Consider the following 22,763-nt stretch of genomic DNA (forward strand, 5'->3'; position numbering starts at 1 on the left):
AATTATGACAAGTTAAAGTGTTATTGAAGTAAAAAACTTGATTAGACAACTTGCATACTCAAATTGCGTAACTAAAATTAATAATCCGGTAAATAAATTTTCACAGAGTTATAAAGGCTAATAAGTTCAAAGATTCTCCTGTCAATTTTCGCAACTTATTTTGCAATCAGTTAGGATCTCTGAAAATATTGTAAGTAGTTTTGCTTCATCAATAGTTTAGCAAAGCTGGAAATTGTCTGACGTGCAGACTATAGTAATGACAAACTTTGATAATACTAAAATGTTGATTTACTTATCTGGTTGTGAGAATTTTTACATTGCTATTGCAAATCCGTTACTGATATTTGGATTAAATTTTTTTATATTATTTAGTGTTTATGAATATGAACGCTTGGTCGATATTGGAATTAAAACGTTTCATTATTTACCTAATCTGACAACATTGTACGTAATTATTTTATAATTTTATCAAAAATTTTAATTTTGGTTGGTAAGTTGTAGAAATTTATAGTTGTATTTTGGAATGACGACAATTTGCAATGTTATTGTCTCAAATACTGAAGATGTATTTCAAGCACGGTCATTCATAATAAGGAAACTAATGGCTAAGTCGCAAATAACTGTCTAACAGGAATACATTCACTCCTCATAAAAAAGTGTCACCGACTGACTGCGGCTGCTAATTTTTCATATTTCTAGCGTAACTATTTAGAAATATTAACAATATAATTAGTTTATAATAGTAATAGTATGAGAATTAAATTAAATTAAGAAATTTACTTTAAAATTCTAAGGTATTTTCAATAAGACGATTGCGATTACCTTAAAAAGAGTCTTGTAATAATTTTAATAAGCATCATTTTGTAGACATAGAAACAAACGCATACTCATGATATCGACTTATAATAATATCCATAATTATAATGAGGAATTTAATAGCAGGTGTATTTCATTGCAGAGGATTATCGCATAACCGTATCGTGCAACTCCGTCCTGAGAATTTTGCAAATTTGATAAATTTGCAAGTTTTGTACGTAAAATACTTAGCAATAATAATTCAAAATTATTACATTTGAGCTTGTTTTGCAACATCTGCATTTCATTAAACAAATTATAAATGCATAATTAACTCTTAATGAATTGATAATCTGATTTTAGGAATATAAGTCATAACAGAATCCATCTCATCCTTGAGAATACCTTTATATCCTTGAAAAAATTAAGACATTTGTAAGTTAACAGAACACATTTTTACGTCCACGGTGATATCCTAAGTTGTTGTCTAAAGGTACACTCGAAAGTAACGCCAGATGAAATGTTATTTCTATTCTATCACTATTGTTGTAATACTGCTAGATGTTTATCAGTATTATAAAACTAATGCACTACGTAGTCGCTAGGCAATTTAATGAATAGTAATCACGCTTCCTCTAAAAGTTTCTAGACAACTGTAGTGGTCAATTAATACTAAAAGAATTTTAGTACAACTCTAAATATTAACAATCTGCTGATCGTCACAATAAATAGCTAGGCTCTCTCAGACAAAACTAAGCTCAAACTTCATCGGAAAACTGGCCTACTGATAGTAAATCTATCTCGACATCAATTAATTTTCAATATATGGACAATTTCATAAAAAGATATATGTAACGTAGTAGATATGGTATTATTATGGATATCAATCTATGCACTTAAACAAAAAATAAGCATGTGATAAAGTGAATTGAGTAAATTATTTTCCTAAGACACAGAGGTTTCATTTTTTTGAATTTAGATTAGACACTTTATCACTGTGATAAAGTGATCTTCAAAACAATAAATCAAGAACTACAGTTTCTTGTAAATTTCACTTTATTACAGAAGTTAGGTTCGTCTAACTACCAAGGACTATCTGACTATCTGACAATCTACTTATTACAGCAAAATTCACGATTTATATACGATTAGTTACAGAATGCTTTTACTGTAACAAATCTTATCTTGCCCATTAAGTCGCAAGATCAGATCTAAATTTACTATCGCGCAATCTATTCATAATTCGCACGTCTATTTAAAGCATTACAATACAATATTTACAGTACTAACTGTGATATATACCAATCACGAAATTTCCAAATTTTAGAAAAATAAGAGCTTTATTGAATCTTATACAAAGATCAACTACACACAGCTCTACTCTAGCCGAATACTACTACTAAAGACTTCTACAACGAACTAACAGAATAATCTAAAGTTGCATGCTTTTATACTTTTCGTAGCATTCGCAGCTACAATCCAATCCGCATGGCAACCTTTTACCTTATTTTACACATAGTTAAATTATTCTTAGTAAGACTATTCTACTGCGGACCATCATTAATCCAATATGGATACGACTACAGTATTTACGTAGACATTATTCACACCAGCCAAAGTACAATGAATTAACCATATCCTAATACATGATTTACAGTTCTATTTTTACCTATAACCTTATTAGTAACTCAACACCTTACTGTATATAGTCATCTGTACTCTAGCATAGAGTCTCTACCACTACAGTCTATAGTTATAGCTACCAAATATCTCTTAGGATAAATATCTACCGTACATTATACTACACATGGCTAACAGTCTACAATCCCAATACTAAGTTACATTACACTAACATACTTAGCGCAAATCTATTTATATCTCAGATCTTTATATAAACATCTTAATAGATTCGCTACAATACGTACTGTAAACATCTTCTACAAATAGATTCTTGCACAATCTTACACTCTAGCTTACAAGTTAAGTTATTCTCGTACAGTCTTAAAATAGTAATCTAAGCTATATTTGGGGCTGCAATACAATCACTAAGCATTAGTCTACGAAAGTCGCCTTGCGATATAACTGCATAACGTATTGGTGTTCGAAGTTGGAATCTTAGTAACTTATTTCGTTGTGAAGTTCCAATGTATTAAAAATGTCTCACTATGGCGCTCTCGAGAATTTACCCTGGTTCTAAAATTATAATATTGCAATGAGACAATTTCTCGTACTTTAGAAAGTGGTTTTAACCAATTTGTCTATGCTATGTCAATTTAGATCCTTCGATTTAACTCTAAAATAAGTAAGAGTACAGAAAATTCAGCATCAATGATTAATATTAACTTGAGAATGTTGTTTCTTGTTGAAATACAGTGCTATGAAACCTTCTAATTTTATCTTAATAAATTAAAAATCGCATAAAATAAAAATAGTGTTCTTCTATTCTATAATAAGTCTACAGTTATATACTCATAATAAACTTACGCTTCACTCTTCATGGTTTCTTAATACTGTGACTCCCTATTTTACGGAGATCTAAAATTTTTAAGACCCCTAGAGTCATAGCTGCGTCAACCCTGCTTTATGGAAAAGTTTATGCCAATACAATTTTTATTGATTAATATTAAATTTTACACAAATACTCTTGTGGCTGTTAGTAAACGAAATTAAAAATTATGTAACTGAGCTATTCTTGCTACCACAGCAATTCTAGTTTAGATTCGAGAAAGGTCTCGAAAGATATTTAATGCAACTGCTTTCAATCGTAATTCTGTAGTGATTCCTGTTTCGTTAGTGAAGCTAACAATTGTGGTAATAATAACTTAACTTTAGTAATGTTTTAGTCTATCATATGCCAGCTTAAGCTACAACTTGAACATATTAAACCATAGCTCCAATTTCATTATTTAATTATGACATTTTAAGAAAGTGCAAGAATTTATGATATTTATAACATACTCTTATACCGAAACGTTTAATTTCATGAATTATCATGCTAGAAATATGGCAGTCAATAACGTCAGAAAAATTGATTCTGATACCTTTTACGGGCTCGAAAATCTAAAATATATGTAAGTATAAGCTGAAGATTTCAAACACAATTCGTAGTCTAGCTCACCTGCATCTGGAAAAGCAAATTATGAAATAAGTCAGTATGCGTAATGTTACCGATTTGTGATACCAATGTTGAGATATAGCACATAAATTTTATTCACAATATCAATGAAGTGAAGCTTGCTCTCATTATGGTGCATCAATAGTAAAACATGATTTTTTAAATAAGATCTTCATTACTACTTTATCTTAGTAAGTACCAGTGAGCCCTTGCAGACTCAACTGCGCCATTTTAACGTACTCTAAGCAATTTGAAAAGCAGAAATAGGACTTTTTAGAAATATTATTAAGACGTTTGATCATCCAGAATTTCTCAGTAGCTTATAAACCGTAACCTATTCATATTAAATAAAGCTTATAATTGACGTCAGCTCTTTTAGGTCTAATATTTACGCTTGTAACTTATTGTATATACGTGCGATTGATAATCTGTTCTAGGCATAGGTCATAAATAGTTGTATTCTTGAATTTTTTTTGATATATAAAAAGGAATCCAAATTCAAATGGGCGAGATATTTGCTCTTTCAGATTATCATCTAATAAATAGCAAATATAAGTGTGCTTTCTTTTAAGTGAAAACTTTGCACTTAAATTAATCGGGGTTATGTTAACTTTCAAACATTTCATAAATACAATCAGGCTAAATGGATGAATATATTATTTGATACGTATTTTTAGAAATTTGAAAATGAACCATATAGAACAAATTCATAATCAAGTCTTGGAATCTTTACCAAATTTATTGCATCTGTAAGATTTGCTAGCCAAGAATACATTTATCATAAATATTCATGCAGTTATAGTTTCTTTTTAAATAGTGTTGTATTCTACACATCAATTTGGTCTTGTATTTTGTATCCTTTACAATTAATATTTGGATCTCATTTTGCCTAAGAGTTCATTTAAACTTTATTATACTGTAATAAGGGCTAATATACGAAATCTTTCATTAAGGATTATATCCTCCAATCGTCAAATTGCTATAAATTTTAGAGAAACGAAGAATAATTCAACGCTAAGGATAATGTAATACCGCTGTTTCTGAATCAGTCTTAATTTGCATTAGTATGGTCATCAAGACTTCGGAGTTAATGAAATAATTGACGATTAACAATGATATTAAGCAAAAGAAAATATGTTTAATTAACGTAGATTAAGTGCTGAAATCCATTTTATTATAGGAGAATGCTAAATTGTAAAAATATATGCATTTTAGTAATTTAGAAGCCAATTCTATCTCTTCCATGACGTCCGAAACATTCTATGGGATGCAAAATTTAAAATTTATGTGAGTATACATCCAGTAGAAAATGCAAGGCAAACTTAATTGAAAATTTTTTTTGGCTTAAATTTGTCATTTTTTAACGATGTTGTAAACGATAAATTAACTGTATGCGAGACTGAGATTTCGAATGCTATCAGAAATCTTTATAGCTTTTCAACACGTATAAATTGTTAGCACAATTTTATTTTCTCAAAAATATGGTAAAAAGCATAAAACTATTACTTGAAAGTAATACTAGCTGAATTTAAAAAAAATTACCTGTAACAGTTCTGCTAAGACTTTTTGCTCCTATATCGCTTATTACTTCAACATTATATCAAAACATAGATTAAATTAGTTAAAAGATACATTATGAAGGTTATAAATAGATCACTCTGAATTCTTGGTTTATTAATTTGTTTATATTTATTCACGAATTTCTCAGTAAGATGGCAAATAATGGGCTAACTGTAATTCAAAGCGGTGCTTTCCAGAATTTGTCGAATTTGCAGAAGATGTAAGCATTTTAGAGATCTAATTTCTTGGGATTTTTCTCTACACGCCCTTAAAATCAAAGTTGAGATTTAGAGTCACATTTTAACGCTAAGAAAAGGTTCTATAGCATACCCACATAGACAGTATTAGTAGTAAAGAGGTTCAAATTTCGCGTATTTAACAAATTTTTCTAAAAGGTCCTCATCCAAAGCAACTATGGCTGTACTGATTTCATGTAGATACTACGCCAATAATATGAATTAGAATATTTAAATAATTTAATATTCTAAATTTATCTTTAGATATCTCAATCGAAATTTCATCGTCAAATTAGAAGATAATGCCTTTAGCAACTTACCTAGCCTAAAAATATTGTTAGTATTTCTAAAAAACTGATATACTTAAATACGGATTTATGCTACTATAAACAGACTTACTAAGCGGGTTTAAAATTTATAATAAACTTATTTCCAGGCATTGATTAACCTCGATACAACTATCCCTGTATTTAATTATGTTAATGAACGATTTATAAATTGATATAGTTATAGATAAGCCCTGCAACATGGATAACGTACAATATACAAATTTCTGACTTTAAGAAGTCTGAAAATTGCTTATTCCTCCATTATTTAATTCGCGCTGTAGCCGAAATACCTTTACCTTTACATTAACTGAAATTATAATGAATGACCTGCTCTTGCAGACTATCAAGCTTATATAGTATTTGGCAGCAGCTGCAAGTGATAATATCAAAATGGTTCACGCAATTCAAGCGTTAAATCTACAATCAGTTACCTATCAAATACACCAGTATTTATACTGTAAATATATACTGTTTGATTCGAGATATCTCGGCCATCGTGTATTTATACATTGAATTGAATCTTTATTGTTGCTGCTATAAAATGAAATCTGCTTCTGGTTAGTTTTACAATTGTAAAAACTCGTGCTATCAATTAAATAATTTCAATAATCATGTAGTGATATCAGATATCGTACGACGTAAATTTACAGTCTTATCACTAGTATAACTTGATTCCTGCGGTAGTTATTTAATCTTAGTGACTGTGGCAGTGCTATATATTGTATTAGAGTAGAAACATCTATGTTAGAATAATTCTGTTAGCTTATCCTTATTTAGTTAACTTTTAATTTGGATATTCTGTGTTTTAATATAGCGCTGACTTTTTATGACCGTGACACATATACACATGCGTTATACGCATATACACATACTGAAATTACTAGTTATAATAGGGAATGCGAATCATCTACTTACAGTTCCAATCATTGTGATTGTAACTTACTTATGGTAGATTGTAAATTATCGTGGAAATGTTCCGTGATAAGACATATCGTAATCTGACTATTCTGTATTAGTCATCAGATGTCTATGGTCGTAAATAATGTTGTCTGCATTAAGGGAGCAGTAGCTAAAATTAATATCTAATTCAGTGAATGATTCCAAAGTTAATCGTACTAACTATGACTCATGAACTATTGAGGAAGAGTATATAAATGCAGTATATCGTGTAATAAAGTGGATTCTTAAACTTAGTGTTTAACGTAAAATACGAGGCGTTTAAGTCTTTCTGTATTCTGTTAGTAGAGCAAAAGTGTTTGTGATAGTGCAGATATCGTTTCTTGACACGTAGTTCAAGGAATTGACTTATTGATCGTACATTACGTTATCTTGTTGCAAAGCTGTTTTGTGACAGTGGCTATAAAAAAATAAATTTATTAAATATTTTAATCCAGCCCTAACAATGCTTTTCATCCAGTTGGATGCTTCAATTATTTTGTAGATTGCTCGATATCTATTAATTTTGTATCTTATTTCATCACAGGAACTTAAACAGAAATGAAATAAAAACTATGAGCAAACCTTTTCATCAATTACCACAATTAAGATACCTGTTATTACAATTTTATGAATGATTTTATTCTTATGAAGTTATATCATTAGATTAAATTGAATCATAACGAATTTTGTAATATACTCTTTGCATATAGGGATTTAAGCTACAATTTAATATATGATGAGAATATATCACGAACTGCACTAAGCGATTTGATAAGATTAGAGACTTTGTAAGGATGATATTCATTAATAATTACTTATTGATGGATTAACGGACCATTTATTATTTAACTTATAACTCTTCATGGATAAAATCTAAGAAATTTCTTTTTAATTATACTGATTAACTTGTTATTAACTGAAAGTATGGTAATGGTGTCTAGGGATTTATCTGGCAACCACATCAAGAAATTGGCCAACAGTAGCTTTTGCGGTCTAACAAATTTAAAATACTTGTGAGTAAAGATTGTAATAAGCCTGTTTCTTTACTACCTATTACCATTGTAGCAAAGTGGGTATACAGCTGAGAATCAATATCATTCTTTAAGTGAGCAAATCTTAAAATTATTGTCAGTACCGTAAGTTATGATACGATAGTAAAGGGAACATAATTAAGTACGGCTCTATAAATGCAATTATATTATGTTCAATTCGTAACATTACCTACTATAAAACTTTCAAGCTTTCAGCTCAGCTTTAAGGTGGTTTCTTGGTATTGTTTAATTCTAGTCGAATCTTGGATATATTACATATTTTTTCACCGGAATATATTTTACTAAATTCCTATAGAAATAAAACTATATCAATAATTAGCTATCTTGTTTAAATATTCTACTCACAGCGCCAAATTGTAGTGACCTAGTAATAGACTCCGGCTATTACTATTGGTTCGCCTACGTAACCCAAAATTTGAGTTAACGAAAATTGAGTAATTCCATAAATTGATATATGAAAGTAAATACCCAAAAATAGCCTTGAATATTAACTTTTATTCGTACGTTCGTCTATTGGAGAAGATTTCAAAATTCTTCTTCTCATAACAACAGTTGAAAATAACTAAGATAAACCGGATAATACCACATAGACAAATTTGCACACAAATCACTTCTATACAAACAATACCAATAAATGCTTCCATTCTATAGTAGTTAGGGTCAGAGGTCAGGGTTAGGGTTAGGGTTAGAGTGTACATGCTAGATTCAACACTTTACTAAGATAATATGGATTTATATACTCAAGCTTGTACATAATTTACAATGTAGATAATCCTTTTTTTTATGATATACGACTTTAGCAGGAGAATGATAGTTCTTTTTTATAAACAGTACTTTGTTTCTGTTTATTACACTTCCAGCCATCAACTTTACTTTTACAATTAGTTTAAGTCATTACGCAGAAGTATGCTAATGTTATCTAGCTATAATCTTTGACAAATCATCTAGCTTTGTACGCGTTAAAGTTATATATATATCAACGTATCTTAACGCTTTCTTGATAACTCAATTACTATTTTGATAACATCATGAAATGCATTCTAGGTATCTCTCTTTGAATCTTATTTCAAATTTACCAGATGGCATTTTCATTGGATTGGATCAGCTGGTCGTTTTGTAAGTTAAACTTTAATTTTATCTAAGTAATTAGCTTTAAAATAAAGATAGTTTTTAGTAATAGATTGCCATGGGCTATAGTAATCATTAAGTTTAGGAGATAATAGATTAACTAAGTTTTAAATTAGCTGGATCTTAAATTGAAATGAATAAGTCTTATAACCTATCACTGTACTAAATAAAAAATAATTAAATTCGAATGGTTTAGGCAATTAGACAACAACAAGCTCAAAACTATCGATCGACAGTTGTTTGCTGGTTTAATTAAATTGCAAGAATTGTAAGTGCTGGTGCCTGTTATAGCTTGGCAAAATCATAAAATGGGAGCGAGTGCATTCAGTCATTTCACTATTGCTTCATTATCTCTAAGTTGACATTGGTATCCCAGAATTGATCCACAGTATAGTTATTTGTAATGTAATAGTTAAAATCTATGCTTTCTTACAAAATTAAGCCAACCACAAGCGATTGCTATAGCGTATTAAAGGGAGTCAGCATCTCCAAAATGCTATAATTAATGTGGAATTCAGTCTATTCCTTTAAATTATATCTATTCCATGTGAAAATGTTACACAGCTTTCAAAATAATCTTAATAGTTTATCTAAAGAATGCCAATTTGGGAAAATTGATTTAGAATTAGGAAATTTATAATGAGCTTACGTACCAGGTCATAAATGTAAACTCGAGAATCACATCATTTAGGTGAAGTACTGTAAAAATTACTTTACGAAAGACCTACTGGTGGGCCTTTAAGTTAAACTTTATCTGTAAAAATAACGTTGACTAAAAGTTGTCGTATTTTATCTACTGATTACATCAAGTTTCTATATCAAATAGTACTTTATTCATCGTATTCTGATTCCATTACGATATTCTAACTCGTTTGTAACTGATAAAATTATTTACGTTACCAAAACTAATTTCGCGCGATAACCTGCAAAGACTATAAGTAAGGCATTTAGTGATTGATCGAGTTATCAATATAGTAGAAAATTATCAATATCAGATTATATTGATTAAAGGGTTTAATAGCGAAACTGATGTATACATAATTTATATATTTAATATAAAGGAATCTACTAAATAATGGCATCATAAAAGTTGGCCGAGATACATTTTTGGATTTGACGTACCTACAGAATATGTAAGTTAAAATCTATCCGAAACAAATATTCATTTACTGGTGAGAGTAAATATTAATTTAAATTCAAACAGATCATGAACTGATAGATGTAATAAAATACTGTAGACACTATGAATTTAAGTACTAGAAATAACTAAAGTAAGGCTATTATTTTATCTTTCTTTCATTTAACTTACCATAAAATAACTATTAAAAAATTCCTAAAAATCTGCATCCGGCCCTGCATTACGATATTAACTCACTATCAGAATAGCTTCTTGATTTCAGCTAATATGCTACTGTCTACTAATACCTTATTATCACTACTATTTAAGACAGGATATTTTGTAGCTGCTACAATGTCATAGTAATAGGTGAATGAAACAAAAAAGTGAATATATTCTAGTTCGACATAGTTGGATTTAATTAGTATCTTACTTAATTAAATATGAATTTCTTATGAATATTAGATTGAAATTATTTACCGGTAAAATAGCGTAGCTAAGAATAACAGACTTCATTCTGGTACCCCGAAGCATATTTGATCTGACAGTGGGTTCTATTACCTGATTGTTGGCACTATACCCGTGTGTATATTAACCAACATACGCAACCAACCACATCATAAAGTTTCACTACAGTCTATGAGTTTTTTCCCTCTGGCTGTCCTCACTGCCGATTAGCTTGTGCTGTTGTGTGAACTTGTGAATGAATCCTCAAATTGTCTAATTTTCAGCGAACAGCTCTTTTCGTACATGTTGCATGTTTAAAAAAATTTTGGAATGGCTTAATAAGATCTTAATGGTACAAAGAGCATCATACTTTTGTAATTCATAATGAATCATATGAGTATACGACCGTAAGTATACTTACAATACTTCATACCTTCCCAAGATTATTCGTATATCGCACTTTACCATATAATACGATTAGACAGAATGTCAATAATTCTGTAATTTGGCAATTAATCCTAATATCTGCCTAGCTAACGCATAGTTGTAATTATTCTTGCCTGCAGAATCTATATCAAATAGTTACACTTTCTTATTAGTTCAATTCATCAATCATATAACTGCCCATCATACACTAATCATACCCCCAAAATGTTACAGAAATAGCCTAATAACATAAGTTCTTATATGTAAAGTCTAGCATAGCTACAATCATTTTGGATATTGTCCGTGCACAAGTAATTTCGAGTTTCGTATGCACGGTACACCAAACTCGAACATTAGATGGCTGTGGTGCGATATCATGAGCTGCCAAAACAAAGTCTGTAGAAATGATTAAATTTTTAGATATGTACTTGTGTTATTCAGTAAATAATAGCGAAGGGATTGCAGTCGTTAAAAGTTGGATTATTTTTATTTAAAGAAGAATAATTCAGTAGCAAATTAATGGTGAAAATTCGATTTTTGCAGTACTTAGCATTTTCCTATGTAACATAAAAGGGATTTTAATTTACTATGTTGAGTATAATAGATTTGATGCGGACATTGTCTGTACTTGAAGTTATTCTGTAGATAGATTCAGGGAGAAATAGCTGACAGTAATTTGCTACCTACAGCTTTGATTTTATTTGTTGTAAATCTCGATTTGCTACTAGAGAATATCTAAGTAGTTATATTCAAGCATTTGTAAAGCTTATCCAAATTATGCAATTAGTATAATAAATTGTCAGTAATCCAATTTAAGACGGCCTTTGCCCTTGCTTTGCTTCCAGAAATCTTCGCGCAGCAGGAATAAATAATATCGATTATCTTGCTTTTAGCAATGCATCTCAACTGAAAACCTTGTGAGTTTATTTCCAAGATAGCTGCTGATATAAATCGTAGAGACTTACTAAAGCAAAACTAATAAAAAGCTTTAAATATTATACAACGTAGAAATATTTAAATCATGTAGTTGTAGAGAGCATCAATAAAGACGTTTATGAATATAGCACATTAATAAAGAACACTATTTTTAGAAATATTAAAACTTCTTTCTTCTAGAGATCTACATCGAAATTACCTAAGAGATGTTAATTTACAATTCAATTGCCATTTTGAGAATTTTACCACATTGTATGTATAGAAATCCTTAATTTGGAGATTCTTATAATAGGTTGAAAACGAAATGTTATATGTATCGATAGCCAATAAATAATTTTTGAATCCTACGAATTATTTGTCTTTTCTAGAGATTTGTCTTTTAACTATATTACTTCCATAACGCTACAATATCCAATTCCTTCTATCAATATTTTGTAAGTGATCATTTCTGATGAAGCTCAAACGATCATAATTATATGCTGCTAATCGCTGCTATATAATCGAATCTTAAAGAATTTATCCATGCTGATGTATTTCTTATTCCAATAATGAAGTATCTTCTCCTTTGCTATTAATATTGTAGCAATGTAACTTTTAATAGTTTAAGTTCATTATCGAACTTGAAAATAAGAGAATTAACAAATTTAAAGGATATGTAAGTATAAATTTGCTTAGCTACAGTACTGTGGCTGCTTGCGATTAAATCAGAGAAATATCAAACACAATTACAACAGCATATTAATTTTTATATCCATTCTGATTTTTCGTCTTTAATATAAGTAAATCAATTTATCGATATATTGAAGTTAAAGAAGTCTGAAATGGCTATATGACCAATAATTCATGTTAGGCTATCTGTTTAGGCTATTGAGTTTTAATCTTATTCGGGTAATTCAAGAAAGACAAATCGAAAGGGCAATGAATGTTAATAGGATAGAAAGATTGTAAGTAAGCATACTAACTCTATATATCTAAATGGATGTATACTCGTAAATAAATAAGTCTGTCATCGTTGGATATCTTAGTAGTGGATCAATTATGCTCATTGGCAATCATAATGAAGTCGTAAACCCGAATTACGATAGTATTTATAAAATTCACGTAGATAAAATATGTATTTAAATTATACTTAGATAAACGACTACTGTTTCTACTATATTTTCATATACTGTTATTATAAGGCAGTAAATCTCTTAAAATTTAAGGTGATATTTCTGAGACCTTATTAACACTTTTTATTATAAAACTCGGCGATGGCAGTGAAATATCTCATAATCGTTTGTCATATATTCATGAGAAAGCATTTGAGTCTGCAAAAAGATTAAAGATCTTGTAAGTATTTTATGTCCAAGTTCTAATTATGAAGCAATAAATTATAGAAATATAGTGACATGTTATGGTTCATTATGATACTTCTATTATAATGGTTGCAGATACATCAACAATAATGATCTGACCGATATTAACTTCGTGAAATTCCTAACTGAAATTCAGGAGATGTAAGAATCTTGTTAGTTAGAACAGAAGTTCGTTCTAGTGGATACTGCAGCTTGTCTAATAAGTGAGAATGCTGGTTTTCAAACCTAAAGCATTTAAAATACGAATCATTTTATAAAGTAGAAAATGTATTTAAATCAGAAATAGGATACTAGCAGTAATGATGGAATTAGTATTTGCCAATAATTAATTTAATATAGTAATCGTTGATAGCAATTGATTGTATCAAACTTCCTGTAGATACAGTGTAAAGTATTTTAATTTAATTAATTAGCAAGATATACACCTAAGATGTTACAGAATTTCAAATTCTACTTATATTTGGTAATAACTAAATTATGCTCTAGAATTTGGACATTTCTTAGTTGAGCATGAAGGACCTTACTGGATTTTAAGAACTAAAATTAAGTATCTTAATTACGATTTCTATATTATTTGAAAGATATGCATCTTTCAACAAAATCAAAAAACTAGAAAGGATCACATTTTCGAGTCTAAAGCGGTTGAGAATATTGTAAGTAATGATATATAAAGAAACGTTACCGAACATTTTGTGAACTATACTAATAAAATTAAATTTACTAGTATGAGCAATTACGGTATGAAAATTCTTTAAGCCTGCTCTTACCCATATATGAATAATAAGCCTTGATACTTTGCGTTACATCTAATAATTACTCGACTACCACAAACAAAGACTGAACTAAATTATAAAATTTCATTAAGCCTTGTAATGTATCGTACAAGTTCAAATTTACGAAACAGTCCCAAATTGAATAATTTAAAGCTTTTACCATACCAGAATTATGTAGTGACTGCTATATCGAGCTTAATATTTACGGTTTGTCGATAAAGTGATTAGCATTATGCCTATCTAAAAGTCCTCAAATTGCATATTCTAAACGTTGACAGCATGCAGTAACCTACTGTTGGGCCAAGAGTTTCGCGCCAGAATGTTGCTGTATGCAACGATAACTTAAACTTTTGCTGTAGTAGTTTTGCTCTGGCTGCTGTTAATTTTATTACTATACTAGTTGCGAAACTGTTTTTGCATTTTAATGTTACATATTTATATCTCAAACTTAATAAGTTTATGTTCAAAGTTCGCGCATTTAAACTGAGCTACTACGTACTTTCATAATGTCCAAACTTATTCCGCTAATCTATAATTTTATATGCTATACAGATAGGAAGGAGTCCTCGAGTTACCTTTACTTCCTATAGAATGCGTATTACTGTAGTATTCTACAACTAATAAACTGCTGCCTATCATATTAACGGGATATTTATCTCTTATCGCGCCTACCATTTCGATTAAATATAAAGTCCTGCTTGTTTGCATGATTCTATAAGATACATTGAAATGATCGTTATACTGTAGTTGAGTACTTCATTTTGGATTTCATATTTTCATTTGAGTGCTTACTATAATTACTACAACTATAAACTACTAGAAATTATGCCGGTATAATTTCTAGCAATCCTGCTATAGCAAAGTACAGCATTGGCGGTTTATAAAATAGGACATTTATAAGTATATTTGTATGCTAGCTAGTGGGTACTTTAGTCCTCTCACTAAGTGTTGTCGGTACCAATTGCGATGTATGATATGCTTTATTTCAATTTTGAAAAGAAATATATCTTCCAATATAATTGAAAATTTTAACGTGAATGCCCTTTCCGAAGTAACCAGTTTAGAGGAACTGTATGTATTTCTTACCAAAAGCTTTACATCGATATTTTAGGAATTTTCTATCATAAATAGTAAATTAAACTTCATCCATATTGGTAATATGATTCCATACGCAATTAAAGCCAAACTTATAATTTTTTAATATGCACGATTTTTGTTATAGGTACCTACATGACGTCAATTTAAAAAATTTAGACCAAATATCGTTTCAAAATCTGACCCGCCTCTCTATACTGTAAGGCCTTAAAATATGGTTATAAAAGAATTGTAAAAACCATAGTAAGTAACTTTGGATTGACCATTGGCAATATGTTTCCTTTGAATTTTTAGTGTTTTAAGTAGAAATCGGATACGTCTCCTTACTAAATCCACTTTTAAATATCTAACATCGTTAAAATACTTGTAAGTATTAAATTGCAATGATGATTAATTGACTTAACTAACAACTTCTAAAGCTGAGTTTTGTATGTGCTTGTTGTCGCCTATGATTTTATTGGTATTATTTTATTAATTAAACATTGTCATTTTCTAGAAGTTTGGAAGATAATCTCATTAACAATATTCCAGTTGATAGTTTTAAATCATTAAAGGGGTTGCTAGCATTGTAAGTAAAGTAGTGTTTCATAAAATTAACATATATGGTATCTATGCCAAAAGTGTGTATGAATATATTGTTATATGGACGTCGGACTAGAATATCCGGTACATCGAGGATCCATATCACTAACTAATCTTAATCTTTGGTTAAGAGTTGTAATTGTTTTAGTTTACTTGAAACTAAGAGCATTGTTGAAGTAACTTGGATATCATACACCAATTATTAGACAACAGAACTTATTGAAAATATTTTCTTGCAGGTCGCTCAATCAAAATTTTCTAACGAAATTCGATGTTCAAATATTCTGTAATATGCCTCATCTTTCAAAGCTGTAGGTTTCATATTAATTTCGCATATTTTTTTACTTACTTTCAAAATAAATTGGATAATATGCTAGCAATAAATCACACCAGTTTCGGCATTGAGGACTTCTAGATAATTTTTTAAGTTATTTACTTCAAAAATTAGGTATATGCGATCAAATTTCATTGCAAATGTGAATAAAAGCGATTGTGTGGGCTTATTTAAGGCTCTGATTACTCTGTAAGTATCCAAATGATGCATATTTAAATGGAACAAACTTTAATTTTATTCAAAAAGCACCAATGATCTTTTTGTGGTTATCTTTTTCAATTCAGTAATCAAGGCGATTGTTCTTTTTAAGAGTTCGTTATACTCTTTGAGTACTATATGTTTTTTTCCTTGTGAATGAATTTTGGCTAATATAACACTTTATCGCTAAATTTTAGCATATAACTGTATTCAGCTATTAGCTTAACTTATAATCTCGAAATATTCCTAATGCATTATATGAAAACAGCTATTAAAATACTTATAAGCAATTTAGACCGTGCTATTGAAAGTAATCTGAACTATTTGAACCAACAGTATCGATATAATTTTTCCTCTTATACAGTTATAGAAGAATTTAATTTGGTATTCTTTTTTCCTAGGGATTTAAGTAATAATATGTTAACAGGTGATGTCCACGAAAGATTGCACGACGTTGATTTCTTACCCAACTTGATTGAATTGTAGGAAATTTTATTTTGATAATCATCGTATATAAAATTGAACGCTATAATGCGTTTGGTCAAAGTCCTATTGGGAAGAATAATTTTATTACTTTTCACCTACCAGGCACATAGCAAATAATAGCATTAAAAATTTTCCTCCTGGATTGGTAGCGGTAACAAAGAAAAAATTGAGAATACTGTAAGCTTATCAAATGCTCCATTTATGTACTTCCATACAGGATTTATGAACCATCTAATAATTTAATTTAATGTTTATAGATATTAAAAAATATAAGAAAAAATTTTATATTTATAATTCAACCATAACGTGATATGCACTTATCACTGTTATTTATGCTTTAGAAACATCGGATATAATAAAATTAACATATCAAAGGTGCTAGGTATGATTCGTCGCATCACTCCTGTTTATCGCAAAGAATGTGAATATATGAAATTCAGTTATTGCCAGGGATTTACCATGTAAGCTGGCTAATTTCTACAGTCTCGATATAATGTGTTTAGTTTGAATGTTACCGTAAACGATTTATAATTGCTGACATTGTCTCTCGTTAAATGTAAAATTGATGAAACTGATAGAATTTATAAAGATTACAAGATTATATTGTTGTCACAAAACAGCTTTGCAACAAGATAACGTAATGTACGATCAATAAGTCAATTCCTTGAACCACGTATCAAGGAACGATATCTGCACTATCACAAACACTTTTGCTCTACTAGCAGACTACACAAAGACTTAAACGCCTCGTATTTTACGTTAAACACTAAGTTTAAGAATCCACTTTATTTCATGATATACTGCATTTATATACTATTCCTCAATAGTTCATGAATCATAGTTAATACAATTAACATTGGAATCATTTACTGAATTAGATATTAATTATAGCTACTGCTCCCTTAATGCAGACAACAGTATTTACGAACATAGACATGTAATAATGACTAATACAGAATAGTCAGATTGCAATATGTCCTATCACGGAACATTTCCATGATAATTTACAATCTAGCATAAGTAAATTACAATCACAATGATTCGAACTGTAAGTAGATGATTTGCATTCCTTATTATAACTATTAATTTCAGTACGTGTATATGTGTCTCTGTCATAAAAAGTCAATGCTATATTAAAACACAGAATATCCAAATTAGAAGTTAACTACATAAGGATAAGCTAACAGAATTATTCTAACATAGATATTTCTACTCTAATATTGTACATAAAACTGTCACAATTGTAAACTAATCTAACTTTGCTAAGTTTTTAAGTTTTTCTGAAGTTTTTCTTCTAATAACACTAAGATTTAAAGAATAACTATGAAGTTATAGTGTTTGCAATTTTGATATATTGTAAGCTTCAAATTTACTTTTGCTTACAGAGACATAAGCGGATATAGTTCTAGCATTTTGCCTACGGGAACCTTTAATAATATTCAAGGGAAACTAAAGAAATTGTAAGATTAGCGCTTGCTAAATTTCACCAGGGCAATGCAGCTTAGCCAGATTGTTATTAATATGACAATGAAATTGATTGTGATATTAAGATAGCGATTCTTAATAAATGTTATCGAAGATTAATTGTAAATCTTTCATTGCTGATGCAGATCATTGAATGATATGAATTTAACACAGCTAGATGTCAGTAATATTTTTAACAACTCTGATGAAAATTTACTGGAATTGTGAGTCAAGAATTAATTTTAAGTCACGTTTAGTATTCAAAATAGTAATGGTGGTTACAGTTTTCCTTTTTTTGCTGGTTCTCAATAGTTTATCATTGAAAATCGTTTCTTTATTGGTATTTTCTAGATCATTGGCTAAAAATTCTCTATTGAATATTACGAGCTATCTGAATTATCAACTGCTAGGACTTCGAAATTTGTAATTATATTTATAAGTAGAGTTTATAAATGATAATGAACCAAATGGTCGTTAGTTTGAGACGCAAATTCCAGCAAGGCATTTGTATTCGGATCTAAATATCTACTTTCTCTTAATTTAGAAAATAACTGATTCACTTAAAAAAATAAAGTAGTTAGTGCATGAACTTGCTTGTATATTTATGAGATATCATATTGTTATTAATATTAATTTTGAATTGTATTCTTGAAAAAATTGATAAAGTTATCGCTAAAATTAATGGAGGACGTATATAATGTCTAAGCCTTATCTATACTCTCAATAATATATTCAAAGGAACTTAGAGAATAATAACATTGAAAATATTTGCCATGATGTCAACCATTTATATCAAATTGTACCAAATATTCGATTGCTGTAAGTTATAATCAAACATTTTATTATACGATTTCTTACCAAAACATGTCGTTATCAGCTAGAAACATGATTACAATTCAATTTTTGATTGCTTACTTACAACTAGCGTATCAAAAATTTGGTATCTAACTTCAATTCAATGCATTTACGGATAACAAAAAGTCTTTCGCACTAGTAGATTGGCTTTCCGCTTTACTTTTTTGCTTGTATACAGAATTTTTATTTGTAGAGATTGCTTAAATTCTTTGAATAAGAACTCATTTTCAAACTAATTTACCATAACGTAACAGACTAGCGAATTTAGTCGTCATATTACATAGGCATAGAAATCGCCATTTACCGAATGAGCAATTAATTCTTATTTTTTCTGTCCTTATCCCGTGCTGTGATTGTTTTAGTGTCGCACTTAGTTAAGTCCGTTACGATAACGCTACTTAATTACAAAGGATCTGAATGGATATTTATGGCCTTAAATAAGACACTCCGATTTGTTCTATTGTAGTAAGCTAGATAATAATCGAATCAAAACAATAATAAGGAATTGCCTGTTCGGATTTCGATCATTACGATACCTGTAAGTTGATAAGAAAGCACTTGTTATTTGCAATAAATGAATTATTCTTGAATATTCTGCTAGTATGAATACATTTCTTGCAAAATTTAATTCTAGCAGTTTGATACCAAGGCTTATAATTATGGTCGCCGCTTATCTAGTTGAATCCGTGTATTAACTAAATGTTTTAAAGTATCACGATGACATAAATACTACTAATTGCATTATTAACGTTACTTCTTATCTAACGTTTAGGTCTATTAGGAATAATCCGTTAACGCGAATTGCTAGTAACTCTTTCATGGACTCTGTTAATTTAAGGCAAATGTAAGCTGGCGTTCTATTATTTGGTTGTAATTTTCTCTATTACTAGAATCTATACCGGTACTGCTTTTATGATGTTGTCGAAAGTAGCAGCTTATCATAAGATATCACTGTTACATTCTTTGTTTAGGATTACGATTTTACATGCATGAATTAGTAAACATCTAGAACTACGATACTAATCTATCTGTTTAAATTGTTATTAGCTTGATATAACTACTCTCACTTAAGTTTTAAATACATAGTTTACCCCTGCAGTTTAGCAGTAGTCTTCATTGATGCTTTCAAGATATTTCGCTTACCCGATATCACGGGTAATTGCTTACTCAAGCTAAGACCTAGATTAAAACAACTACAATTAACTACCAGATGTATATGCTCGAAGAAGGCCTCGGTATTGTGATTATACCGTACTATTTAAATCACCCAATTAATTTATAGATAAATGTATGGCTTGCCACGTATTGTCAAGTATTATTATTACACAATTCTGATTGAAACGGTATTATTTGTCTTGTAAGGAAGGTCTTTAAATCTATCTGCTTAGTTGATTAAAATTTTATTTTAAATGGTCTGTATTTTAACCAATGGTCTAATAATTCCTTTTAAGATACTTGTCTAGCTACAAGATGTATTAAATATTCTAAATAGTCTGGTAAATGTGAAATTAACTCCATAAAATCTGCTTTTGCTTGTGCTAAATATCTCATAGTTATTCAACGAGGCAACACTTATGCTGTTTGGTGCCTGCAACAGTAGTATTTTGTACTCCATTTGTTGGGCGAGATCGTTTCACAACTTGTGCTGATTTATTAGGTCATACAGTTTTACAAATTTTAGTCTGGGTCATTGGTGGATTGGCATTAGTGGGAAATTCGATTGTACTTTTCATATATATATTTAAAATAAAGAAGAGAAACGAACCGGTTCCTATACTACTTATTACAAATTTAGCTGTGTCTGATCTGTTAATGGCAAGTTACACGCTAATTATAGGAAGTGCAGATTTGAGATATCGTGGTTCCTATGCCAAAAATGCTGAAAATTGGTTACAAAGCTCACCTTGTTTAATAGCAACATTTTTATGCTGTATTTCAAGCTTAATGTCTGTATTAATGATGTTGATGATTAGTATTGATCGCTATATTTATATTGCTTTCCCATATTCAACTAAAAGGATATCTGAGGATAGTGCAAAATTCATTATTGGCATACTATGGTTATGCAGCATCGCTTTTATTGGCTTGCCAGTTGCTTTTAGTATCAATGCGGAAGGCGATAGGAGGTTGCACGCATATACGAGCATTTGTATGGCTAGCAACCGCACAAATAAGTTTTTCTACGGTTGGCTATTGGCATACACTTCCTTAACTTTAATTTGTTGGCTGATTACTTGTACACTATATGGTCACATGTTGATAGTTATACGTAGAACAAGCACGGATGCAAACAATAATTCATCCAGCGATGCGGATAAAAGGATTGCTTTGAGATTATTTGCTATCGTATTAACAGATTTTATATCTTGGTGTCCTTATTATATTTACATAATTTTCATGATATCAGATGCAAATGCTTACATGCCGGTAACATTTCAATTTGCAGTAATATTGGCACTTCCGATCAATTCTGCTATTAATCCCTTTTTGTACACTTTAACTAGCCCAACGTTTACTAAGACAATCAGGAGAAAAGTACGTTATTATCGAAATAAGCATAGATTTTTTCGTTTCTTATGTGTCTGTGTATCAAAGAGTAAAAATCAAGTTAATTCTAAATGTACAAATGCTGATGGCAGTTCCCTTCAACACGGAAATACGGAGATTAAAAAAAGCACCCCATCAGACAATGAAGTAAACAGTCCTCCTAGAAGATCTTTAAGAAATTTAACGGTCTCCATAAAAATTGTAAACAAGATCCAATAAGAAGCCTTCAATATTGGCAGCGATGTACATTAGAATCGTCCATAATTACTTACAACATTGACTTCTCATAAATGATATACTATAGCCTAGCACATAACATTATTACGAGTATGTCACTGTTTTGCTACTGTTTGATAGAGCGAAATGTTTTTCGTATAATATCTCTATGTTTCCTTTGACAGTTAATTGATAATATCTTGAATAATGCATATATGTAAATAGAATACATAAGCAATGGTACATAAATATGATTCTCTAGAAAACGTTTTGCATAAATACTTCGGAAATAAAAAATTAGTTTTTTCTTTGAAAATTGTAGCAAATTCTTATTGTACAATCGTCTGATAATTTTGATGTAATCTACATTATAGTACTGGCAATTGGGGCATATACCTTAATTAACTAGTGTAAATGCTACAAGCCAGCTTTATGATAAGGTTTATATAAGAACAAATCTCAAAATTTCGAAAGTTTTCAGGATTCAGTATCTCTTAACTACGGTAAACACGGGAACTTAGACGCCTTTACTGCTATATTACAAAACCAGAGAACTGGTTCTATCCAATGATCTTCTGAGTTTAAATTCCTTTCGGCAGTTTCCAACACTGATACATCATCTCACAACAATGATTGTCCATATGGACATTTACTGACTGATTTTACGTGATCGGACTACTGTATGTCCATTCACAGAGTCATTTTAATACACCTGCAGTCTACTATTAGTCATAATTGCAGTTGCAAGAGCTTGCACTGTAATCAATCGCCTACA

General features: G+C 29.9%; 1 protein-coding gene across 1 annotated transcript; it reads left to right on the forward strand.

Moving 5' to 3' along the window:
* Positions 1-3,783: 3,783 nt before the first annotated feature.
* Positions 3,784-21,724, forward strand: TRIADDRAFT_733 (uncharacterized protein; the record flags this gene model as incomplete). Its single annotated transcript, XM_002118107.1, has 3 exons — positions 3,784-3,866; positions 5,619-5,690; positions 20,779-21,724. Coding segments are annotated over 3 exons (1,101 nt in total), but the record flags the coding sequence as incomplete, so codon positions are not given.
* Positions 21,725-22,763: the final 1,039 nt, after the last annotated feature.

The sequence above is a fragment of the Trichoplax adhaerens genome, genomic scaffold (assembly GCF_000150275.1).
Source record: "Trichoplax adhaerens TRIADscaffold_37 genomic scaffold, whole genome shotgun sequence".
NCBI classification, from domain to species: Eukaryota; Metazoa; Placozoa; class Uniplacotomia; order Trichoplacea; family Trichoplacidae; genus Trichoplax; species Trichoplax adhaerens.